Source organism: Gymnoscopelus microlampas (genome assembly GCF_963454915.1).
Source record: "Gymnoscopelus microlampas genome assembly, chromosome: 11".
Taxonomy (NCBI): Eukaryota; Metazoa; Chordata; class Actinopteri; order Myctophiformes; family Myctophidae; genus Gymnoscopelus; species Gymnoscopelus microlampas.
In genome coordinates, this window is record NC_139948.1 from 32344488 (window position 1) to 32371012 (window position 26525).

The 26525-nt window shown below is 43.8% G+C and overlaps 1 protein-coding gene across 2 annotated transcripts; it reads left to right on the top strand.

Annotated features, from left to right (window-relative positions):
- Positions 1-273: 273 nt before the first annotated feature.
- On the top strand, positions 274-25553 carry LOC311056028 (disintegrin and metalloproteinase domain-containing protein 11-like). Of its 2 annotated transcripts, XM_084072369.1 has the most exons (26): positions 274-455; positions 864-1063; positions 5103-5179; positions 5734-5800; positions 10808-10890; positions 11121-11184; positions 11590-11650; positions 11829-12013; positions 12177-12248; positions 12434-12600; positions 14331-14415; positions 14547-14637; positions 15950-16001; positions 16817-16916; positions 17359-17430; positions 19021-19113; positions 19353-19433; positions 19522-19572; positions 19665-19728; positions 19843-19948; positions 20109-20228; positions 20847-21015; positions 21365-21476; positions 22827-22917; positions 24652-24669; positions 25412-25553. In XM_084072369.1, the coding sequence occupies exons 1-26, from the start codon at positions 398-400 to the stop codon at positions 25425-25427; spliced, it is 2355 nt and encodes a 784-aa protein (XP_083928495.1). In that variant the 5' UTR covers positions 274-397; the 3' UTR covers positions 25428-25553. The 2 variants fall into 2 exon arrangements, with proteins under 2 accessions (XP_083928495.1, XP_083928494.1); XM_084072368.1 differs by having other exon boundaries at positions 24652-25522.
- Positions 25554-26525: the final 972 nt, after the last annotated feature.

Sequence of the window (26525 nt, forward strand, 5' to 3'; positions counted from 1 at the left end):
TACACAACCCCATCCATCCGTACGACCCCGTAGGCTATAAAAACACACCTCCGCACTCCGGAATCATGCGTCCGTGCGCACTGAACTTCCCGTTTTATCCAAGCCCCCCCTCCCCATCCATCGTGATCAATTTCTAGGCCTATAGGCTACGTTACGTCGGTCAGCTCCACTGCTGCTCCGGAGTATGTTTCTTCCTTCATTCTCATATGCAAATCTCGCACGACTGGAGCTGATCACTGCGAGGGAACTGACAAGGCTTTCCTCGTCAAGAGATTTAACGGCTTCACTTGGATGCTCGCCATAACTCTCCGCGCGTCGTTTTCCCTCATCAAGTGGGTTAAAATTGTGACATTTGGACGCTCTCGATGTTAATCCTGGGGACTATCATGTGAATATCATGCTGGCGGTGCTGTGCTTGGTCTTTGCTGCAGTGGGCGAGAGGCTCGCCGTTTCAGGTAAGGAGGCGCGGATGGATTGATGAAGTGACGGGACAGCCTTTTCCTTTACAACATTTTTGCACCTGCAATCACTTTTTTCTTCTGTAGCGTAACCTTTTTTTTGTATTATTGTTTCGTATTTCGGTGCCAATCTCCGTGGCTACTGGCCCGGAACCTTTCCAATATTCGCTGCATCAACACATTTCCACCTTAGACCCCCATAGCCTATCCTCCTGCCTCGCGTGAAGCTTTAAATGTGATGTCAGTCAAATAGGCTTTTGTTTTGAAAACGACAAAACAAAACCTTGTTTTTTTTTTTTTTTTTTTACTGATATATGCTTCATGTATGCTTCAAACTGATTAATTCATGTAAGACGAGTTACATTTTAAGTTAAATTGATTGTGTACCCACTATCCTGTGTACAGGCGAGGATAGGACCTCGGTGCAAGAAGATGCGAGTGTGTGGGACTGGTTCTCTTCGGTGGGGACTGGGAGGACAGACAGCAGAGACCCTGCGGCCGAGGTCACCTATCCTAAGAGGCTGGTGCAGCAGATCGGGTCAGAGGAAGAAATGGCTCATGACTACCTGGATACCAGGGTGAAGAATGGGACAGCAGACACACAGGTAAGTTGTTATTCAAGGTAGCCTATTCCATAATGCACCCCCCCATCCCACCTTGTTTTTATTTATGTTGGCCAACGGTTGTGAAATGAAAACGCACAGTCATTTACTCCTGTGGGATGGAGGATGACTGATTTAAGCAGTCACACCTGGTGTGACTGCTTAAATCAGCCATCCTCCATCTCACCGCTCAGTTTGCTCTAGAACAGACTTGTACACACAAACTTTTTAGCTCTGAGTCAGTCCAGGCCACTGTGCTGTGGGTGTGTGACTAGTTTAAAGTGACTCTGATGGGAACCTATACCTTTCCCTTCTGTGAAGCAGTGCAATGCTCAGATCTCTGCCTCACACTGCTGTGCAGGGGGGTGGCTTGCTGCAATCTTTTCTCATAGATGTTTCTGACCCATTTATTCTTTGAAGATCCCGACACGGCCGACAGATGAACACAATGATGTCTGAGCCAAGAAATGCATCAATTGGATACTATGAGCAGTGTTCTTTGTTTACACAGAGTCAACTCTCGTCACACAGTTACAGGAAGAGACAATGTTTTTGGTTGTCTTCATTATCACCTTTTTGAAATATTGAGATATATAGTCTGATTATCCAGCTGCTGTGTTGAACCCCTGAGTCCTCCATTATACAGTGGTGTGTTGAAGTACAGTATGTCCCCATCCATTATTAAACAGGTCTATGAAAAGTGCTGCATGGCTCAAGAAGACTCTGGGGCACTTGCTTTGCTTTTACTCTCTCCTCTCTCTCTCTCTCCCTCCTCTCTCTCTCTCTCTCTCTCTCTCTCTCTCTCTCTCTCTCTCTCTCTCTCTCTCAAATTCAAAGCTTTATTGGCATGATAGATGAGAAAAATCTATAATGCCATAGCAGTACAGAAGATAGAATACACATTAACAAATAATTAGCAATAAATATGCAATAACATGCATATCCACATCAATTTAATTAAATTCAACTCATGACCATACAGGACAGAAGAGTTGCCTATAGTGTATGGACTCCATGGAGTCCAGACTAGTAGATAGAATAGAATGGGAAGCTGATCATATCTTTTTACAGATATAATAACTTGTTTCTCAGCATATTTTGCTGCTAATATCGCACACTTGCGTGTCCCTTCGCATAGATAGCACAGTTTCTCATTATCATGGAGATGGAGACACTCCGGATAGATTTTTTCTTCTTTTTACAGAGTATAATACAAACCTGAAAACGGAATCAAATGCAGATATAGTCAGGATGGAGTTGGTATATAGTAGGTGGATGTTGTTTCTGCAGCAAATGAAACCATCAGTGATTGTATGCTACAAAAATGTCCCCAGAGGTTTAATAATGCAGTATCATGTTTTCTGCCAAGTGCCAACCCTCCCACTGTTGGCCTTGGTAGTGTGCATCCTCCGTTACACATGGAGATACCACTCACCACCAGCCACTTCTTTACACCTAACAGCAAGAAGTTTCACTGGGAGAGCGTAATGTGTGCAGAGGTGCACGCTATCTCTCCCAGATACCCTTCCCGCTGAACAGGCACCCAATCCCGACTGCTAGTACAAGACATGATCCTTCGCCAGTTTACCACACACTGCCAATTGTGTTTATTGGCACGCCTGGCCAATCCGGTGGCACCTATGCCGGGAATTTAACCCAGGTCTCTGCAGTGGTGGGTGAGTGTTTACCTCTACTAGCAGTGGGGCCATAACCCATTAAGACCTGGAACACATCTGTGTCACTTTAGATTTCTTTGGCTATTCAAAAATAGCAGATATACAAGCTCATAGTGTGGCACCGAGTGCCGCGCTATGAGCTTGTAGATCTGCTATTTTTGAAAAATCTTGAAAACATTTTTTTTTCCAATAAACTTTTAGGATTTAGAAAACATTTTTAAGAGTCGCCTCAGGTCTTAGGATGAATATGTCGGACTGTCAGCTCATTCAACATTTTGGTCCCAAACAAGATCTCTTGAAAACTACTGGTTGGATTGCCCTGGAATCTGCTTCCCAGACAATGGCCAGTACTGATTTTCGTGACACCATGGCCTTTCCTCCAGTGTCATCCTTAGGCCACAAGCACTTTGGAGTTTTTTTTATTATGGTTCTTTATTGTCTCCACCAGGCCGAAGCCATGGCTGAGAGTATGTTTTTGCCCCTGTCTGTGTGTGTGTGTGTGTGTGTGTGTGTCCGTCTGTCCGTCATTCTGTCTGCAGACAGCTAATCTCCGGCATGTTGGCCCGATTGGTGTGAAACTGTGCCCGCACACTCCCTGAAGGCCAGAGCAGAACCTTTGCCCCAACTCCTTCACATCGGCCTGTTATAGCGCCACCGGGAGGCAATTTTTTTCAAAACACCATTTTTATATTACTCCTACAGATTTTGTCCAAACACCATGCAAATCGGAACACATGATCTCAATAGTCATGTGATCAAGACGGATCTGTCAGATATTTCATATTCCATCCTGATTGGCTAAGTTTGGCTTTCAAAGTTTGCAGGAATGGCCCGTTTTGGTATATATATATATATATTTTTTTTTCTTATTGTTTTTTTTTTTTTATTGGAGAGGGACAGGGAAAGTAGTCTGACAGGAAGAATGGGGAGAGAGATGGGGGGAAGACATGCAGGAAAGGCCGACGGGAACGGGACGCGAACCCGCGGCACACTGCTATTAAGGATTTGCAACCAGGGTGCCTAGACCGCGACGCCACGGTCTAGGCCGAATGGCCCGTTTTGAACAAAATGCTTCAAGTCATGAACACAGTGTCCAATTGCTGTGAAACTTTGCATGCACATTCCCACTAGGCCAAGGAAGAATCACCACCCTACATTTATCAAATCAGCCTTATGGTGGCACTATAACAGGCAGATTCATATAATATATCCTACCCAAATAATGATATTCCCATGTTTAATTTGTTGTCCGCTAGTGAGAGCGTGAGGCTGTAAGGATGGAAATGTTTGTTCAAAGCAGTCTGGTTGGGTGTAGATAGCGGGGGCTTTTCCCCTGTTTAAGTTATGAGATTGTGTTGTGCAGTTACAAAATGTATGTCAAGTAACACATAAGGTATATGAACTCCAAGCAGGGAAGGGTAACCTAAGCTATTTGGGGAACCAGATTCAAATTCTCATTGCTATTAGCAATGTTATACAACTTACAGAAAACTACTGATTTCTTTATACTTGGTTATGATAATTTCTGGAAAGCAGCAAGTGGACTCCTTTGTTCCCAGGCCAGAATAAAGTACAGTTGTGTGTAGGGAATAACTCCTGAATGGTGATATGTTTTTTCCATAAAAAGCCAGTGATTCACTGCAGCAGATTTCCTGCACACTGAATTATCAGTGGCTGCTTGCTGCGATCAAAGCAATGCGTGGCACTGAGTGTTGCTGAAGAGACATGCTGTTTGGTCTGTAGTAAATCTCTCAGTCTGTCTGCCAGCAAGACTGTTGCCTGGCCTCCTCACCCTTTTGGCAGGTGTCCATAGGGGTGCTGCCGCACCACCAGCTAATGTAGATGGATCCGTAAAGTTTAGTGTTCCTCCTTCACGGCTTCTGTCTGCCCCTTCTCCATCCATCTTTATTGTGAAACTCTCAAAAGGCCACGGTACTTTGCCTGCTGCAATGTGGGTGGCCGATGTAGATCAATGGAGACTTTATCAATCATTATGTTATTGGCCGCCGAAATGCTTTTAGACCACATGCGCTGTATTGATCCTGTGTTGAATTATTCATGGGAGTTTTTCTAAATTGGATTATTTATTTTGCGGTGACAGAATGGTCACACATGCTGTGGGGCTGTTAAATAGGAATGCCACTTTCAACGTGGCATTCCTATTTTGGCCATCTCATTACAGGTGAAAAGGTTTTAACTGCTCAATTTGTTTTGAAAATAGCAGCTCAAAACACATCACAGTGTGACACATTGTGAGCTTCTATATCTGCAATTTTGGGTATTTTTGAAAATTGGTGAAAGTATAAAATAGGGCTGAAGACTTGAAGTGGTTAAACTGAAACCTGTGTCTCGTCTGTGTCTTTCAGCCAGTTCACTTAGCCCAGGCCTCCTTCCAGGTAGAAGGGTTTGGGCACACCTTCATGTTGGATCTGGAGCTAAACCAGTGAGTATATAATATTACTATCTGACACTGTTACAACACAACTTGCATCAGTACAGTATAATCATTATGTCATGTCAGCATTAGCATTTCGTCAACTGCCTTCATTAGTAAATGCATTTTACAGCACCTCTGTTATGTTACATGACAGGATGTGTAGGTGAATACCAATGTTAGTGCACGCACGCATGCACGCATGCGCTTACACACACACAGCACTGACTGGTAAATAGGTTGTTAGTGTAGAGTAGACACTTACCCAGAGGAGAATGACTAGAGAGAGTGGCCTGGATTATTGTGACTTTATTATTCAGGAGATTCCATGGCTTAAATGTTGACCGTATCATTGCTGAAGCACGATCACACCACACATTCATTGATGTAACCCTTATCAGCTACGATACTGTACATTTATTTAATTTACACTGATTATTTTTTTTATATTTGAAGTGAGAGAGGGAGAGATGGAGGGGGAAGGGGAAGAAATTATTTCACTGTTATGTCCCATCTCTTGAGTATTTCATGTTAATGGAAAAATGGAATGCCTCTCTTTTCAGCCATCTCCTGTCCTCAGAATATGTGGAACGGCACTTTAATGAAGACAGAAAACCCTCACAGTCTATGGTAAGAATATCTGTGTAGTGTGGAAGTGTGCAGACCAAATTTTGCATGACTCAAAATGGTTGATGTGTGTTTTTTTCTTCAGTTTTCATCAGTTTGGTATCAGGTAACAGGTTACTTATCATTCGGGTGTACTGGTTGAGCTGAACATAGCCTTACTGTGACAAAGAATATTCTGTTGTGTTCCCAATGTACCAAACTGGATGTATAGGCCTACGTGCTTGGCACAAGTTGGAGTTGTTAATATGAACCGATGTTAAACTTATGTAATCTGATTTCTGTATCTGTACAATTATGAGTGTGATTTGACGAGACTTCGGACTTCTCTATTGTTATGAAGACCCCAGGCCTGTTAAATAAATAGAAGGACCCTTTTGTGTCAACAATTGGCAATTGATTGCTGAGCCATATCTAATAGTTAATTAGATAATGAAAGCAGTTCTTCCCAATTTACAGTACCAGAAGTGTCTAATGTTTACCAAAGCTGTGACACGTGGCTTCAGCTTGAGTAGAATTACGATGCTCGGCTGTAAAATAAACCCAAAGGTTTGGTAGTATATGTTACACATCACTTTCACAACTAATCATACTGTATACAGTAGTACTAAAACTTATCTTGTGTTTGGTGGAATTAAAGAAATCGAATGTTATTATGCTAGGTCAAGCCTTCTTAGGTCCTCAAACGTAGACATTTTACAGAATCTCCAAATCAACATTTTAATTGATCCTGATCTTTTATCATTGCTATTAGTCTATCATATTTTCCAGTTTTATATTTAACCACTTAAACCCTCAGTACTAAACTTTGGCTCTGTACTAGCTTGGCCTGCCTTTTTCCCCTCTACACCAAACCTATTCACCGAAAATAGCAGATTCACAAGCTCACAAGCTTGTAAATCTTATATTTTGGGGGGCGAATGTTACCCCCGGAATAGGGATGCTAGGGTCCAAGTGGAAGGTGCTTTGTACTCTTTATGTGAAAAGTGCTGTGTGTGAAGTTGCTAGCAGTATTAGGCACTAGTAGGTACAGCAAAGACTTGTTCTTGTCTGCCTTTCCGGTTGCCTTTCTCAGATGGGTATGAAATGAGCCAGTGAATGTCTGCAGTGTGAGCACAGAGCTGTCTGGAGCTGAGAGAGGAAAATAATGGATGAAAGCCATGACGTTGTGATGTAGACCGGTGGAAGTGGGGATAGACCAGAGGAATGTCACTGCATTCTGCTAGCCAGGAGGGAAGAGTGGTGCTCTATATTTTATTTCACTGTACAAATGTACAAATGTGATATTATCTGCCCCCCCCATTCCCCCTCCCAGCCCCCCACTCCTGGTATGCCGTGCCCCCACCCACTCTAGTTCCCAACTCTACCTCAGCCACCCCGACCAATCATGGGCTGTTTCCATAGCAACGTGTCCGCTCAGTGGTGTCATTAAGTTCTTGGCAGAGAAGAGAATGAAAGAGTGCGAGGGAGGGAAAAGGAGGAGAGATGGAATAAGGGAGGAGAGAAAACGGGACTAAATGCCAGTTGATACAATGGCAGGATGGGCTTTGGCATCAGAATGAGTCATTTACGTGTATGCATATGCGTGTGTGTGCTTTTGTGTCTACCGTGCGTAGACAGATGGTTTGTTCCAAAAAGCAGTATGGAGGAGTGGAGGCCTGTACCCAGATCAGATTGTCACTCAGCTGGGACCTGACATCCCTTGAAGCTCTGCCACTAGTGTACGTGATATTGTGTCAATTCACTACTTATGTCACCTTTACTGACAACATCAAATTGTCTGACAACACAGATACTTGAGTTTTGTGCTCATTCAAAATGTGCCTTACAAAATTCTATTGAATAAGTGTTGAGGAAGTTACTTTTACAATTTGAATACACTAAGACTGCAAGTCACGAACGATGCAAGTTGGAAATGCATACATCACTCGGTTATGCAAACCCATTATACCCGTAGGCCAGTCTATGACATTATATTGATGACCTCAGCGTACTCCATATATGGGCATGCCCACATATGAGCGTAGCGGCAGTTCTGGACAACTGGAGTCTGTAGGTCGATCGGACGGACGGACGGGTGGTTCTCGAGATACGTGAACTACAGACGGATGGACACATGGACAGAGATTTTGTGCATTTATTGTACGATTTCATATTACCTTTTACTTATTTTCAATTAAAAGTAAAAATGTATGTCATAATATTTGAACTGCAAATCCCAGTCCGGTGTTCCCCAGGGTTCAGTGCTTGGTCCCCTCATCTTCATCCTGTACATCCTACCTCTTGGACAGATCCTCTGCCAACATGGCCTCCGTTTCCACTGCTAAGCCTGATGACACCCAACTTTACCTCTCCTCCAAGACCATCACCTAAGGCACCCACTACACCCCCACCATCTGCCTTGCAGATACAACATCATGGATGCAACTGAACTTTATTAAACTCAGTTGTAATAAATCCGAAATCTTCCTCACACACTCCACCCAGTCAACAGTGATGGCTCCATCTCCCCCCCTGTCTGTGGCCACAACCACACTGAAGACCACCAGAACCTAGGAGGACGGGGCCTCCCCAACCATGTCGACAGGCAGCCATCCTACTCCATCCGTTTTAGGGCCATTGTTGAAACAGGCACTAAAACGACAAACTGGAAGAGGGCAGGCTAATGGAATATGGAGGAATGCCACAATAATGTTATTGTTGTTTAAAGGCTGTTTTAGCAGCCTAAATTGCAAGGTCATGATTGAATACTCAATAGCTGCAGCATCCTCTATAGACAGGGGTGCACATAACTGGTGCGCAGGTGCGCATGCGCACCCAAAATAAAAAATGCGCACCACATCAGGCGACGCGAGGCGCTTTTGCGCACCAACAGCTGGGACAGGAATTTCCAAGCTTTTATTTTTTAGCAAAAATAAAAAATAAAAGCCTGGAGATCGAGGCTAGGAATTTACTTCCTGAAGCCACACTCACACAATCACTCTAAAGCACCCGTCGGCCCCATGTGCAGCCATTAGGCACAGGGGTAGAGATATGACTCGCGTCGCCTCGCGTCGCCTCGCATTGCCTCGCTGTGTGCACGCAGCCAGCAGCGGCTGTTAGAGGCACTCGTCACCGATGATGAACGCACCGTAATGGTGCAAAATATGCCGTGAACGTCCCAATCTGGCGGATGAAATCAGCGCAGCAGCACGGGGCACCAACCTTGGGGGCTTTATCTAACAGCGTGAGAAAAAAAAACGGCGAAAATCGGCCCCCCCCGTTGACAAAACGGGACGGGCGCCATGCGCACCAAGTCACATGTCCAGGTGCTCTTCTGCGTACCAGACCTAAAAAGTTATGTGCACCCCTGTCTATAGAAGCACTCTGCTTCAAGCAGGGTATATGTTTTGAAACATCCGACATAAATTCATAAATCCGCTAGAAGCTTAAAAAAAGAAGTGACAGAGTTTATGAAAGTAATGCATTACTTGACATTGTAACTGTAATGTGTAGAAGTAATGTTACATTACTTTGTTACAGTACGTAATGTGTTAATGCTTTACTTCAAAAAGGTAGAGCCTGCACACCAAAGTTGTGGATCTTCTTCAGGTCATGTGAAAATTCCTTCCTTATAATGATGTACCCCATTGTCTGTCACCCCCACTGTGTGCCACCCCCCACATAATCACAGCAGGTGTGACACATCACCCCTAAAGTGACCTAGATGGGAAACTATTGACTCAGTGTTTGCAAAATACATTGAATACTCACTACATAGTACAAATCTTTTACAATCATTTAAAATATATGATTACTTTTTTCTTTATTTCTTCACCAGACAAAAAGTCATAATGTCCTGTCTAGGTCTGTGGATTGTCAGACATTCAAGTGTTTTCTATTTTTAGTTATATTTCATATTTTTTCTATTTTTTTTCATATTTCAACTCGGCCTATATTCACTATCACGGTATCAAAAAGTCATCAAAAGCTGCTTTATTTTCATTAATTGAATTATTTTCATTATTGTCTATTTGCATTCTGTTCTCTGTTCCATACACATTGTCATGACATTTTGATACTGTGATAGTGAATATGAAGAAAAAGAGAAAGAAATCCCATCTAGGTCACTTTAGGGGTGATGTGTCGCACCTGCTGTGATTATGTGGGGGGGTGGCACACAGTGGGGGTGACAGACAATGGGGTACATCATTATCAGGAAGTAAACCTCTGTGTATTTTCACATGACCTGAAGAAGATCCACAACGGATCGAAACGTTGTCAGTTAATAAAGACGTACCTTTTACCGGCTTTGGTGTGCAGGCTCTACCTTTTTGAACTGAAGCCTCTTTAGCCCAGCACCCACCAGTCGATACCCAAGTTCCCTTTCAAGTAATGCTTTACCCCAACATTGTTGAACGAACCAATGGTGCTTACCTTTCTAATCATACCTGTATAAAGTTGATGTTGAGGTAAAACATCCACTTCACAATTGTTTTTGTTAGAGATGACAAGGCTACCATTGAGGTCGTCATGGTTTTGAGAGGTCGGTCGGGAAAGAACATATCAGTGTTCCTTACATTATCTACTCAATGTACTTTGCTTCTCTGCTCTAATGTTTGTTCCACATTGTATTTGGCCTGAGAAGGGCTATTTCAAGCCCTCTTACTCACGCTGTTACTCCACCATGTTTCACTCTCATCACAAATTACTCGTACTGCAGGGGCACCTCAAGTGTTGACTTATTGAAGAGCTCCCATTTGCAAGATACACCTCTATTGTCAGTGGAGCAGATGTAGTATGTAGCTTCGTGCACCACAAGTAGGTCACAAACTACGCCGTAAGCACCATAGTGGGACGAGGAAGATTCGATGTGTGTGCAGAGGCAGTGAGAGTATTCTTCTCAGCATTGCTGAAACATCAGGATGCCAAATGAACTGCAAGAGCCCACCTTTAAACCCAGTCATGTAGAAACCTGCGTATTGGTGTCGTGTGCAGAGCGTAACATTTGTGCGCTGTGCTTTTCATCCGCAGGGAGGGGAACACTGCTACTACCAGGGGAGGTTGAGAGACTTACCAGACTCCTGGGCAGCTCTATCCACCTGCCATGGCCTATGGTGAGTCCCTCTATCATTACACACTGCACTGTACTGTACTGTACTGTAAAATGTTTTACTGTAAAGCCTAAATTAGTTAGGGTTTTCAGTGTCAGCGTCACAAATAGTATATTGTGTCAACAGTTTTCTGTGCTGCTCATACCACTCTGCTGTCATTGTTAACCTGCCTTTATTTATTTTATTAACCCCCCTCCCCCACTCACTGTCTTTCTATTGTTGTTGATCCTCAGTGGCATGTTCTCTGACGGCTTCTTCTCCTATGGGATTGAACCTATACTCAATAGGAGTAATCAGGTGAGTGGTTGTCTCTGAAAGGTGCTGTAGGGCAGAGGTTATTGGCCGTAGGAGAGTAAATATTTGGTTCTAATGATTAGGGTAATGCATATCGCCGCTGTCAGGTGGAAACCTTGTATGTCCAAAATTAGTTATTATTTTAAAAACGATTTAAAATTGTGAAAATAGCGTCTTGCATCGCGAGGCATTGTGAGCTTGTAGATCTGCTATTTTCACTACTTTTGTGTGACACTCTTGTATGATGAAGTAGGGCATTCATTTACGAAAAAAACATTTTAAATATTTTTAAACTTAAATATTTGAAACATGGAGATACGAGATTTCTATATATAGCGACAATATAGATGTTGATTCTGTCTTATGTCTTATAAGATGTCTTATCTTGTTATTTGTGCTCTGCTCTAGGATGATGGTGCTCACTTGATCCGCCGGATGCCTGACGTTAGATTGTCCCCCAGCTGCCCTGGTACATTTGTGAAACTACAACATTAACAGTGTTATTCAAATTGTAAATCTGTACTAAGACCTTTTATTTATTCAAATCGCTGTCTTTGCCTGCTATCAGACTGCAGCAGACTATGGGAATCCACCACGCAAATTCATTAGTATGATCGCATTTCATCTCTGTGTTCTTGTGTGTCCAGACTGTACGGAGGATGGCGAGTGGGATAGTTACAGAGCCGGTGATGGCGATGATGACAGACCAGACCAAATGATGGAGCATCAGGCCTCGGGGGCGCTGAGGCGAGCCAAGAGACACGCCCGCAGGCCCTCGGTCCAGACCGAGACCAAATACATTGAGCTGATGGTGGTCAATGACTATGACATGGTGAGTTAAACCTCCTTTTGTGCATCTCGACAGCTTGGTCTTTTATGCATGTGTTTGTTTGTTTGTTTGTGTGTGTGAGAGTGAGTGTCACACACATGAACTTACAGTGCAGTGTGTTCTTCCAGGCATGTGAGTGTGTTCCTTCTCTGTGTCTTTCCTCAAGTTTGTGCAGCTGCGTCGCTCCAGCAGCCAGACCAAGAACTTTGCCAAAGCGGTGGTCAACATGGCAGACGCGGTAAGAGATCATGATCCCAAGTGCACATTTCCACACTTGGTACAGAGTTTATATACCTGTAGATAGCACATCATGCATCATCAGTGTGTCTCATGTCCATAAGGGAATGCATTGAATACAGTGAGGAGCTCATAGCTCAAAGCCATCATTGCAAAAAACAACTGTTGGGTATTTTTGGGACGCAGATCTATAAAGAGCAGCTGAACACAAGGATCGTGCTGGTTGCCATGGAGACCTGGTCGTCGGAAAACCTGACGCCAGTGGTGGTGGACCCTTTGACAACACTGCAGAACTTCATGAAATACAGAAAGGACAGCATCAAGGACCAGAGTGACGCTGTCCACCTATTCTCGTAAGAGACCTGCAACTTGCTAAATCAAACCACAATGATTGAAATCAAACCATATTGATCAAATTCAAAGGCTTCTCACTGACTTTATTCTCACAGTAGCCATTTTGCTTATGTCATACTCCGTTATGCTCTTACATTGACCTAGGGGCAAAATGGCTGCTGTGTGAATAGGGTTGATGTCAATTAAGGTTGGGCGATATGCGACGTGGACAAGACGTGTTGTGAGCTTATAGATCTGCCTTTTCTGGTGCACGACCCCGTCGTACGACGAAGTATACATTCGGCTGTAACAGGTGCAGTGTCGGGTTACTATAGTAATGTGACTGCACGCTGTCAATGAACAAACCGAGATGAGACGGCATGACTGTATTTCTGCTGCCATGCACCAATTTCACTCTCTCACTGACCAAAACTTGTTTAGACAAGAAAGAATTCTAAAGCATATCACTTCCATCATAGGATATTCTATGAAGTGAATTGAGTTGAAGCAGAGAAGCCTACATCAGTTTGCAGCAACGATGTGGCGAAACACACCCATCCAAGTTTACTTTTTTACAGACAGTCTTTTTTTATATTCAGACGTAATAAATCCTGCCGCTGAGGGATAAATCATCCGCCCGGTCCGCCCTCTTCTGTAACTAAAGGAACTCACATTTCAAATTGCATTGATTGACTGGTGATTTAAACATAAGCTGACACAAGTTTTAATATCCAGACTTGACAGCAAAAGTTAAGAATCAAGTGCTGGATCTTGTGAGACCGGGCGACATGCATTCCTGCGTCATCAAGCTTGCAAATGCCCAGCGAGGATTTGCAGAAACTAGAGCTGTAGTTTGAATTTTGTTTTTATTTAAAGATATATATACAGCTATCATCAAACGTACTGTAGCAGATAAAACTAGGAAAGCAGAAGATATTCCCTCTTCCCTCTGCTCTCCTCCGCTACATTCAGTAGCCTACCTACCGGGGAGGGGACTGAGTTTTGTAGCCGAGACTCGTTGAAAATAAGCGCAACAAGAGCGTTCCTTCATCATCATCATCATCAAGATTTTCATTCTCGAGGAGGCAGACCATTAGGATACATTTATTTTGCTAAATAAAATGACAAATATCGTCCAAAACATCAGCCAATAAAAACAACCGACGATTGGACTCATCCAATATATTCGCCATATCGTCTATATAACTTAATGTCAATAGACGCAAGAGTTTGAGTTATGGATATTATGACCATGTTTAGATCTTATGTTATGGATTCTGGTTGAAATTGACCTGAAGAAGATCCGTTGCATATCGAAATGTTGTCAAACTTAATAAAGTTTCTATTTACCATGCAGTTGGAGTGTGAGCAGGCATGCAATGCTCATTTGGTATGTTCTTGCACTCTATTTCAATGACGTGACGCGCACGTCGCTTAACACCTACACTGCAAGTCACACAATGGACAATTGATATGCATCTCGGCTTATTCCTATGTTAATTCGCTAGGTGTGAGTCGGGAGCCTTTGGAAACTTTGTTGAGGTGCGAATTTAAAGTACGGTAGTTTTAAATCTATGCGTGTGCCTGCGTGTGCTCCTGGTCAAATAGGTTCCGGCACGGCGTGCAAGGCCGTCCAGTGAGCATTGCACCCCTGAGTGTGAGCTCTACTTTTCTAAACATTAGTCTTTTTGTCGATGTGCGTATGGATTTTAGTTCACCCTCTATTTGTCCTTTTGTTTGTATCCCCCAGAGGGCGTACATTCCAGAGTGGCCGCAGTGGGACCGCCTACACAGGAGGGGTGTGCTCTCTCACAAGGGGAGGGGGGATCAACGAGGTGAGGGACCACTGTATCCGTCCATACTGTAGGATCGTCCCTGTTGTCTGTGTGCGATGCCATGTTACAGTCTTCCCATTTAATGATGGATGTTTCTGTGTGTGTTTGGCTTCTACACTCCTCTGTTCCAGTTTGGGAATGTGGGTTCTATGGCCATCACCCTGTGCCAGAGCTTGGGCCAGAACATCGGGATGAGATGGAACAACGCACGCAGCTCAGCAGGTAATGAACATACTGTAATGATGGGGGGATGAAAGCGTATGTTGTGAAAACACAAATGCCTCTTTCCTACTGTCGGAACATAACGAGATACAATCTAATATTCAATTCAGACTGACGCTGCTCACTCGTCTTTACAGACCAATGTTATTTGCCCAACTCTGAGAACGGCTCGTTTTGAGGAAAACTAGGTTGTAGCTCGTTGTCTACATCACTATGGCATGGGTTAAGAGGTGTCATTTGTGTTTTACCAACATTTCACTATTGATCACAGAAGTTGGGTTGTAGTTATTAGTAGTTACAAGTTTCAGATGAACACTCTTCTCTTTAACTGATCTTTACAGTCCATATAACGGTTTGTTTTGCATGGATGTGTCAATGGTAGACTGCATGTGTCAAGCAGTTCAATTTATATGTCATGTTCTGTGGAAGGAAATAACTAAAAAGATTGCAATTGATCCTCACATCTCCCTCATGCTGTTAAGTGGTATTAGCTAACATATTATGCATATGTTACTACCCAGACACCTTCCCTTGCTTAATCAAATAAGACCATTTACAGTTATGTGAGAACGCATCTGAAATGGACAATATCTGACCTGATTTCCCAGACATTTTCCAGTGTTCATATGAGAAAGAGACTATACATACATACAGACAAACACTTTTCTTGATGGCTGACCCCTTTGGTGCCACGGCATAAAAATCCATAAATCCAGGGCTATGCTTAATACACAACCAATGGAAGGAGTGAAAGATAAGCATGGATAATATAAGGAAGGGGATGCAGAAAGAGAGCACTGGTGATGGGACTGTCAGTTGACTTGCGGACGGGTGCTGAGCGCTGGTATCTCAGCCTGGCAGAACAGCACTCTGGGTCCATCTATAATTAGTTTCTCCATTTGGTGATCAGTCACCAGAGACCAAGAGAGAGATTGGAGTATCACTCTCACTGAAAAATGGGCAGGGTGACTAATGGTAAAGAGATGTTCACTCCATCTTCCAGTGTCAGGAAGAGAGCGCGGTTGTTACAAACCCTTTGCATGTCTCTCCCTGCCATGTTTAGGCAGCAATCCATACCGCATAAAAGGCCTTACAGTAGTTTAGTCTCCTCTCCTCTCCTCTCCTCTCCTCTCCTCTCCTCTCCTCTCTCCTCTGCTTACAGTGCTTAGTATCATCTCTTTTCATGATGAATTGTCGCTCCAGTTTTAAATTACGATCACCAGTTATTTTATCTATATTATGGTATTATATTTCCTTTCGCCTGCTTGTTCCTCCCTCACTCTTTTCTTGTTCTTTCACCCCTCATTCCCAGGAGACTGCAGGTGCCCAGATGCTTGGTTGGGCTGCATCATGGAAGACACCGGGTAAAGATCCACAGCAACACTACATATTGAAGTGAAAAATAACTGATACATTTAAATGCTGGCTATTCAAATAATGTGAAAAAACTGTACTTTGGCAGGACCTTTGTTGTCTGAGCTGATTTGACTTTTAGTCAGGTTTTAATGAGACAAGTCAATGATAATTGCAGCTATTATTCGATGTGTCTGAAACATTATATTATAGTGGTTGGCTCTAACATGAGTTAAAGTATAAATGGGTGACAGTTAAATCATTTTGGGCATGGCATGGGTGAACATTTTCAAACAATTTTAGTAATATCCAAACATTTCCAAAAACTGCAGATCTACAAGCTCCCGCGTTGCATCACAACACTTTGTGAGCATGTAGATCTGCTATTTTTGCACGACACGTCATACGACATAGTATAAAATAGGGCTTAAGTGGTTAAATGTATGCACTAGATAAAAGACTACATACAGTATTGTATTGATCCTCTTATTTATGTCATATTGCACTGTAATTTAACAACCTACAGTGGATTCCAGTGTAGCTTTCACTGAACACACATTCATTGATTTCTGCAAAGCACATATCGCTAACCTACAAGTGCATACTTACCCTTCGAGGTCCTATGAACCGAAAAGAGAGATATGGGAATGCTCCTTTTGTAGTGTTGGTGACCTCAGACTCAGTCTCTGTGTGTGTGTGTGTGTGTGTGTGTGTGTGTGTGTGTGTGTGTGTGTGTGTGTGTGTGTGTGTGTGTGTGTGTGCGCGCATGTGCGTGTGTGCGTGTGTGCGTGTGTGCGTGTGTGTGTGTGGGTGTGTACACCTGTAGATACTACCTGCCCAGGAAATTCTCCCGCTGCAGTGTTGATGAGTACACCCAGTTCGTACTGCAGGGGGGCGGTAGCTGCCTCTTCAACAAGCCCAACAAGGTGAGGTCGTTTTTTGTGAGTGTGTGTGTGTGTGTGTGTGTGTGTGCGTGTGTGTGTGTGGGGGGGGGGGGGTGTACTGAGGCTCAGTCTGCGTGCCCTAGTCGGGAGTGAGTGGAGTGGAACTGATTGCCTCCGAGCCGTGTTATTTATAGATAAATTAATTATCCCTAGTATGTCCTAATTTCTCTCAGAACACAGTATTTACTTACAGAACAGTAGCCATTGACATCACAATGTATCTTCCATCTTTTATACCCTGCCACCTCCTGTACTCCTGACATTTTGCATCTCTCTCTCTCTCTCTCTCTCTCTCTCTCTCTCTCTCTCTCTCTCTCTCACTCACTCACTCACTCACTCACTCACTCACTCACTCACTCACACTCACTCTCTTACCCTATCTTTTTTCACTCTGTCACTCTCTCTCTCTCTGTTTCTCTCTCAGCTACTAGATCCCCCAGAGTGTGGTAATGGCTTTGTGGAACCAGGAGAGGAGTGTGACTGTGGATCACAGGTGGTGAGTTTCTTCATCCCAGCAGAACTGTGGATTAACATTCATCTGCTGCCGTTCTGCATTTTCACAACTTAGGCATTTAGTTGATACACTTTTGTAGGGCAACCTATCGGTTGGTTCATCTTTTCTTTGTGTGCTAGTGTTAGGCCGCCCATAATGACCCTATCGATATGGCTGTGGATCAACATACAGGCGCAGGAATGGAAAATGACGTGGGGGGGGCATTAATAGTGGGCGTACGGTGATGTCACAAAGTTCACTGTCAGTTCGAGTTTAGCTCCGAAGAGTGTACAAATGTAATCAAATTATTGTAAGTAGCTCTGGATAAAGACTGTAAAGAACAGATTGTAAATGTAATTTTCTGACTTTCTGTTTAAGGGAAATTCAAGCTTATACTTACTCTTTTTACCCACTTATGTCCCTCGTCTCATCCATTATTATGGCTTAATGAGTAGCACCTGCAATATTGGACGGCAGTGTATTGAACATGCATGCTGCAATATTAATTAAGTTTTCCTCTCCACATTTTGCAAAGTTGATCAGGTTGCGGAATACGGCAAAATGGCTCACTGTATTGTTTTGTTGACCTGCTTTCTGTGCATGTGTTTATACCGCTGTGTGTGTGTGTGACACACAACATCAGGGCTCCGAAGGCGTGCCAGACATACAGTACAAATACACAAAATCTATTCATCCTGTAAGTGGCTCCTGTACTTCATGTTAATTCTTGCAGCCCGAGCCCAGATGAAAGATTTGTGTATTTAGGCTTGCCTGTCTGGCCACCAGTTGATCATGGCTTCAGCGCGGCAACAGAGCGGTCGGTGAGGGAAATCGTGGGGGACATAAAATCTCCAGAAACCCCCCTGCCTATGGCAAGAACATGTAAAGCTGTGTTTCCACTGGAATACCAGTAGATTGCTGGGTCAAATATTAACATGAATTGCCGGCATAGGCAGTGGGAGAGTCATCGCTAAATGCCCTCCTTAATGAATAAGTACTATCATGTGACTGTTCCCACCTTAGATGAGAATAACGGGTACAGTAACTCTCTACTCTCTACAAGAGTTTGTTCATAGAACTAACGTCTTTTACTTAAGCACCAGCATGACGCACTGTCGTGATGGTACCGGTAAAGTGACACTTTTGTCACAATTGCATACTCACTCACGTGATGTGGTATCAATGCAGGCATTCTGACATAGTAGGTAAGTAGGGTGATATACTGGCATTTATAATCAGTGCATGTTCCCACAGGACGCCAAATTTGAATACACCAGTAAATTGCATGTATTTCAAGCGAGTGAGAACAGGGTTTAAAGGAGAAGTGCAGAGGACAGAGATGAGCTAAGGAGAGAAGCAGATCTTTCCTTGTTTTAGTTTTTTGCTGCTGGGCAGTGTGTCTATTTGCTGTCAGTGTTAGAGGTGGGTGTGCTGTGTTTATGAACATAAAGGAAGGGTTGTTTTCTCGTGTGTGTGTGTGTGTGTGTGTGTGTGTGTGTGTGTGTGTGTGTGTGTGTGTGTGTGTGTGTGTGTGTGTGTGTGTGTGTGTGTGTGTGTGTGTGTGTGTGTGTGTGTGTGTGTGTGTGGTTGTAGGAGTGTGCCCGCAATGGAGGAGCCTGCTGCAAAAAGTGCACGCTGACCCATGATGCCATGTGCAGTAATGGCCTTTGCTGCAGCAGCTGCAGAGTGAGTCCCCCTACATGAGCACATATCCATTACTGTCTCTAATGTGTGCATAGTCTGTATGTATCTATTTTTTTTGTTGGGGTGTCACAGCACCGGATGCCTAAAATAAAGTTCCATTATATGAGTGTCAACATGGGAATGAAGTGATTACCATTCTCATTGTCAGGTTATAATATTCTTTATTGACTGTATGATAAGTACGTTAAATTGATGATCGGAGGCATCTTGCTGCCTTTCAGTATGAGCTGAGAGGAGCGGTGTGTCGAGAGGCTGTGAACGACTGTGACATCTCAGAGACTTGCACTGGAGACTCCAGCCAGGTAGTGTAGTAGACTGTAGCATGTCAAAAAAACATGGTGAGAATACTTTACACACACGCATAATAATAATGATGCATTTCCCTTTTAGTGCCCACATAATGTCCACAAACTGGATGGATACCTGTGTGATAGTAGCCAAGTAAGTGATGCTGCCTACATTAAAACATGTTTTCTCATGCTGATATCACCAGGCCCACCTCTGAGCTGTACCTGTTACCCCTTTGTTTACAGGGTCGCTGTTATGGAGGGCGATGTAGGACTCGAGATGGGCAATGCAAGGGACTCTGGGGCTATAGTAAGATGATCAGCTAATTACTCTGATGTCTACACAGCTACGTACCTCAGTTTGCAGTCTTACACTCCTGACATGAAATGGTTGTTACCCTAGTGTGTGACTTGATTCTTTCAGACTCAGCAGACCGGTTCTGTTATGAGAAGCTTAACGCTGAGGGAACCGAGAAAGGAAACTGTGGGCCTGGTCCGGAGGGCGTGGGCTGGCTGCAGTGCAACAAGCCGTAAGTCGTTCACATTAGCTTAATTTATAATTTGTCATGTTTGAATTGTTTGACAACGTATACATTAGGCTTCATTCACATCACTTAAAGCCCTTGGAGATGTGCAAGTGTGATCTAGATACTTGTCTCTACCATGCTCTTCTTTATGGTGTCATTTCAGGGATGTGCTGTGTGGCTTCCTGTTCTGTGCCAATATGACAGTGAAGCCAAAGTTTGGAGACCTGCAGGGGGAGCTGACCAGCCTAACAATCTACCACCAGGGCAGGTACCTGGACTGCAAGTGAGTGGACCATTCTAATACATGTGACAACCCAGGGGGAATCGGAGGCACTATGCACAATAAAAAGAGTGTGTGGGCATTTGTCTGTCTGTAACCACTTCACCTAGTTTAACCTGGGGGCACTGCCCCCCTCCCCCTGGTTTATCATCCATGGTGACCTCATTACCCAGACAGAACTTTTGTAACATGAATAAATATGAATTATGGAGCATGAACTCAAAATTCACCTAAAAGAGTGGCTGACCTTATAATACAATTGGGATTACTTCTTTTTACGATATGTGTTGTTGTATTGCATTGCATGTATCATATATATTACTGATGAATTGAGTACAATGGACCACAATGGAAACCAGCCCCCGTGGCTGTTAACAAACTTGTTAAAAAAAGTATTCAATCAATCAATCAAAAACATGCAAGACAAGTCCTCATGTGGATACTCTTTAAATTGGGAAATATTTCTCAATCACTATATCTCTTCCTCTTTGACCCCTGTGTGTGTGTGTGTGTGTGTGTGTGTGTGTGTGTGTGTGTGTGTGTGTGTGTGTGTGTGTGTGTGTGTGTGTGTGTGTGTGTGTGTGTGTGTGTGTGTGTGTGTGTGCGGGGCCACGTGCTCAGAGGCGGCCATGCTCTGCTGGAGGATGGCTCAGACCTGGGCTATGTGGAGGAAGGCACACCATGTGGTCCCAACATGATGTGTCTGGACCAACGCTGCCTCCCTATGGCGGCCTTCAACCTCAGCATCTGTGCCGGGTCTAACTTCGGCCACACCTGCTTTGACCACGGGGTACGTCCTGTTCCGTTCAACGTGTTGTTTATAACAGTCAAGACAGATTTTATCTATACTTGGTTGCGAGACAATGTGAGCAACAAAGTGTATCAAGCCCTTCCCTGACTTGTGATTCAGCCTTTTGGTTTTCTCTCTCTCTCTCTCTTTCCACATATTTACGTCTCTTGGTTTCCTGTCTGCATCAGTTTATTTTACTCTCTCTGTCTGTTTGTCTGTCTGTCTGTCTGTCTGTCTGTCTGTCTGTCTGTCTGTCTGTCTGTCTGTCTGTCTGTCTGTCTGTCTGTCTGTCTGTCTGTCTCTCTCTCTTGTCTCTGTATCTCTCTGTCTATTCTTCTCTCTTTCTTAGACTTGCAGTAATGAGGTGAAGTGTATATGTGACAGGGACTACACAGGGAAGGACTGCAGCGTCTTTGACCCCATCCCTGACCCCACCGTTCCCACTGGCCCAGAAAAGAAAGGTCCATAGCACTCACTCACACCGTCTGTCTGTCGGTCTGTCTGTCTGTCCCCCCTGCTCATTCCCTCCTTATTCTCTTGCTGTTATCACTGTAATGCCTGATTTATACTTGGATGTGCATCGTGTCATGCACCGAAAATAGCCTCACAACTGTAGTGAGCTCGTAGATCGGCTATGCGTTTGTAGATCACCTATGAGCTTGTAGATCGCTTATGTGAGCTTGCGTGACACTAGCACGCAACTAAGTATAAATCAGACTTAAATCAGGCTCCCAGTGTACTGAATGTTGTGGTGTGTGTAAATATTATGTGTCCTTCCTGCCCTAATGAGAGGATAGCTCGACTAATTACTATGTGAATCAGTTGAGAAGCTGATCTCACCAATCAGTGAGAAGCTCTCAGAAATGGCTGTTTGGTCCACACAGCATTTTATAGTCTTTCTTGTTGTGTTTATGTGGGTAGGTGTGTGTGGGAGTAAGTTGGAACAAAATAGTTTGGTAGAGTATATGTGCATGTCATATGTTGGTGTGAGTGCTAGTGTGTACACACTACAGTATGTACATATGTGTGTGTGTGTGTGTGTGTGTGTGTGTGTGTGTGTGTGTGTGTGTGTGTGTGTGGGTGTGTGTGTGTGTGTGTGTGTGTGTGTGTGTGTGTGTGTGTGTGTGTGTCTTGCAGGCAAGTGTCTTTGTTACTTTCTTGCTATCTGCAAATTAGAGTTCTCAATGGGCCTGAAAGTTAAGGCCCGGCCCTAACTGGCCCTAACTGGGGCGGCCCGAACAATTACCATAATGTTAGGGCTGAAACCCCTAAAAAACCTAGGGAAAACAAAAAAAAACATAAATAATAATAATTTTAAAAAATTACAAAAATACACAATGTTTTTTCATGGAACCCGAGGCTCGTCGGGTCGGGTCCGGGTCAGGTTCGGGCAGAATTTGAGAACTCTGCTGCAAATGACCAATGGGTAAAAAAATAAAAAGCCCCCTCTGCGCATGCAGTTGTCTAGTATAGATGAAAGTAAACTGAAAGAAAGAAAAAACGCTCCCCTAATTTTTTTTTTTTATCGTTGTCTCCCTGAACTCCCTTCGCTTCACTCGTCTGTTTTATTCACCTCCGCCCCACATGCTGGACCTTCTCTCCTTCTCTTTCTCCTCATCTCTTTTGTCCTTGGTCCACAGGTATCTTACGATCTCTGTCTCTCTCTCTCTCACTCTCTCTCTCTGTCTGTTTTCTCCATCTCTCTGGTGGATGTTGCTGTCGATGCCGTCCTCTGATGTGTGTTTTTAGTGGTGTTGTTTTGTTTCTATTCCTCCTCCTCCTCCTCGCACCCCCCTCCTTCCTCTGCGCAGGTCCCAGTGGCACCAATATCATAATAGGGTCCATCGCAGGTGCTATTCTCCTGGCAGCTATAGTCCTAGGGGGAACAGGATGGGGATTTAAGTAAGAGTTCTGGCATGCCTTTGTGTACCTGTCTGCTTCTACCTAAGGCACCCCCGCACCCCCACTCACAGCACTCAGAAACAATGTATCGGCTCAACTTGCGGGGTCGGGCGGGGAAACGGGAGTGGAGTCTTAACCCATTAAGACCTGGAACGCATCTGTGTCACTTTTTGATTCGAGCTAAAAAGCACTATTTTACACTTTGGCTATTCAAAAATAGCAGATATACAAGCTTGTAGATCTGCTATTTTTGAAAAATAGTGAAAATGTGTGGAAATCTTTGTATATATATTGTTTTAAAGCGAACATTTTTAACTCAAATCTTTGCTTCTGGGGTTCCCTGGAACAAAATATTTTGAGATGGGGGTCTGCGGCCAAATACATATAGGGGGTCGTTGACATGAAAAAGTTAGAAACATACGTTTTTTTTCAGAATACTGTTGGGATTTAGAAGACATTCGTAGAATCGGCCTCAGGTCTTAATGGGTTAAGCGTGCCCCTGCTTGGATCGTTCTGGCATTATGCACGAGCAAGCATCGCTCTTTTTTTTTGTTCCTTTTGGATAGCGATCAAATGAACAAGATCGACCCTGAGCTCCATCCCGCACCTCTCCTGTCCTGCCTCCTCTGCAATCCCATTATCTCTCATCTCTGTCAGATAGCGATAGGCCAGGATCAAAGGTGTTCTTCTGCCAGGAACATTTACAGCACTCTTGTCAGTGCCCATCAGGAGCCCACAGTTCATAACCCTAGCCGCTTAACATTATGCAACTAATCACTGGTGCCACATCCAGAAGCTCTCCTCGTTCCCAACTCATCTCCTCCCCCCCTCATTCCCCACATAGTCTTGGAATATTGTAATGTTGCAGTGAATTAACGTATGCACCCATTACGAAGTGCTTTACAGCACTTTTCTTATTTCACTGCATTCGCTTGCTTTAGACCGACAGGCAGTGCGTGCTTCCTCTGCGCTGCTCCACCTTTGCATGCTTGCTTATGTTCACTGCTTATACTCTGCGCCTAAAAGGATTGGAATACGGTTTAAACCTGATCTTGCAACTTGAGGAGTGCTTACTCGAAAAGCAGAACACTCTTTTCTGTTTAAATGAACCCATGAACATGAAGCATGAACAATCCTTTTGGGGCCAGAGGTTCCTGTGTTGTTCCTGTGCATGCGTGCATGAGCTGTGTGCAGGTAGCAGCACTTGGTAATCAGAGCCCAGGCTGGACGATGGGCGTGGCGGGCCTGCTGTGGTGTCCCATCAGAATCAAACCTTATTGGACTGAGATGGTTGGTGCCATGACTGTTTGTAGCCCTGCTGCATGTGGTGGCATCACTGTTACTTGGGAAGAAGGGTTTTGAATAGGATAATCTGACTGGCTCATTGCTTGATTCCCATTTCCTGTCTGAAATTTGACACTGCCATGGTTACATTTCAGCACAATGTGATCAAGACAAATGGAAAATAGTTATTTAATGACTTGATTTCAGGGTATTGTGTAAAGCCCATTCTGTTATATTAATTGTGATAGTAAGAAGTGTGACCACAAAATAAGATGATCCTTTTGCACAACACTAATATCACTAATATCACTAATTCTCATTTACCATTGATAGGCTTTATAATATGTCAGTAATTACTTGCTTGTCTTTTTTCCCCCTGTACTGTTATTGATATCTCTCCTGACCTTGTGTTTCTTCTCCCAATGTGCTCCTGTTTCTTCCTGGATACAGGAACATCCGAAGAGGAAGGTATATAACCCAGCCCTGTCATGTCAGAGTGACATCCATAAACCTTAACCCATACTTTGTTGCACAACGGTCACCTAAAGAAAACGTTTTTCCAAGCGAAAAACTCACCCGCATCGTGTTACGTCTCAATCTATTTTTGGCCAGTGCCATGTGACATACGACGACATAAATTTGGCTTAACACCTCCCATGTCTCCCTTTAGCTCACGACATCGCTACACCCCTCCTCACAGCATGGGTGCTAACTCCATCATCCTCTATTCAGAGCCCATCCTGTGGCTCAGCTACATGCAACACCATCTGTGTCAGCCCTCCCTTCCACACAATGGCATTAGTCTCTCCACTCCCCTTGCCCCAGTGCTCAGTGTTGCATTAATCCCAGTTAAATGCCTCCTCACCCAAAAAGCACTTTAACCCCTATCCCTAGTAATGGTCCTCTTCCACCTCTAATGCATTGCACTTGAACACATGAACCCTTGTGTCCCTATTCCGGGCATGTCATAATAAGTGAACATTTGGCAAAAATAAGCAAATGTTCGACAAAAATAGCAGATCTACAAGCTCACAATGTGTTTTTTCTGTTTAAACATACAACAAAGTATACCAGGTTTAAGTGGTTAACATCTTCCAGGCATCTTCACTTTTCTATTCACTCATTCAGTTCTGTTTGCGTTCCCCAGAAGTTTTTAGGTCCACCTGAAATGATCTCTTATACTGTGCACTGTCCTTTATTTCTATTTCAGATCTGGTGGAGGATAAGACACCTGTCTGTCTTTCTGTCTTCATGTTTGTCTTCCTCGCACTGTGTCGTTTCCACATCAGTGAAGAGGAGAAAGCAAAGTCTTCCACTCCTGTCCTAGATCTCTCCAAACCTCTTCCGATATCGTTTCCTCCCCTCTCCTTGTCTGTCCTCCTGCTTGCTCCGCCCACCTAGGGGCTCATGGGATTCCTCACACCATAACTGCCAAAAACATCCCTGTGGTTTCTGCCAGTAGGCCACTGAGGATTGTGTCAGGTGGCGGTCCCTGGGGGAGACCTCGGGCCGGTCTTCACCCTTCGCAGTGGCATTAAGTATGTGCTTTGGTGTCAGTGTACCTCCTCTCCTTACGTCTTAGACAGTCTGATGAAGAACATATCAACGGTGGACCAATTCAATATGAGGCATGCCTTTCCAATACCTGCCTGCCTGCTTGTATACAAAGTGTGTGGCCACCGAACGAGTCCACTATTTAATGCTGGACTACTAGCACAGACTGGCTGTGTATAACAGACTATTGAAATGCTGAAATGATATAGGCACTGACTAGTTGTTCTGGTCTTAAAGAGGACGGACCTGAGGTACTGTCTGTTTACTGCCCCTCCAAGGCTAGGCCTTGTACAGTTGCATCTCAGAACGGACAACTTGTCCATAAGTTTACACCTAGCAGCTCGTTATAACTTTGTAGATTTAACTGAAATCATCTACTGGATTGGACAGTGGCAATTATTTTCCAAAGACAGATTTTGGAACAACTAATGAATATTTACGTACAGTACATGACTTGAAAAAGAACCCGTAAAGCATTAGAGCGCAGACAAATTAATGGGTTTGCGTGTATTGTTTGTTGTAATTTTCACTAAAGGTGTCCTATCTGTCACCCACAAGTTTTCAGGTACAAAAAAAGGAATTTAGGCGTTATGGTTTTGGGATCATTTTTGAAAAACTTAATTTAAAAGCAACAGAGACCGTAACTTTGTGTTCTCAACCACAGACCGACCAACATACATTCCACCATTAGTTTTAATGAAAACAAATATCTATGTGTGGCTGTGCTTATCACCTTCTTGAGGCCCAAAGTTTGTTAGGAAGTTTCTATG

What these genes read in the sequence shown, in the direction of transcription:
- LOC311056028 (XM_084072368.1), top strand. Translation starts at nt 398, where the DNA reads ATGCTGGCGGTGCTGTGCTTGGTCTTTGCTGCAGTGGGCGAGAGGCTC. An exon ending in CAACGCACGCAGCTCAGCAG is followed by an intron (nt 14,638 to 15,949) that starts GTAATGAACATA and finishes CCTCATTCCCAG; the next exon opens with GAGACTGCAGGTGCCCAGAT. An exon ending in GCACTGGAGACTCCAGCCAG is followed by an intron (nt 19,434 to 19,521) that starts GTAGTGTAGTAG and finishes TTTCCCTTTTAG; the next exon opens with TGCCCACATAATGTCCACAA.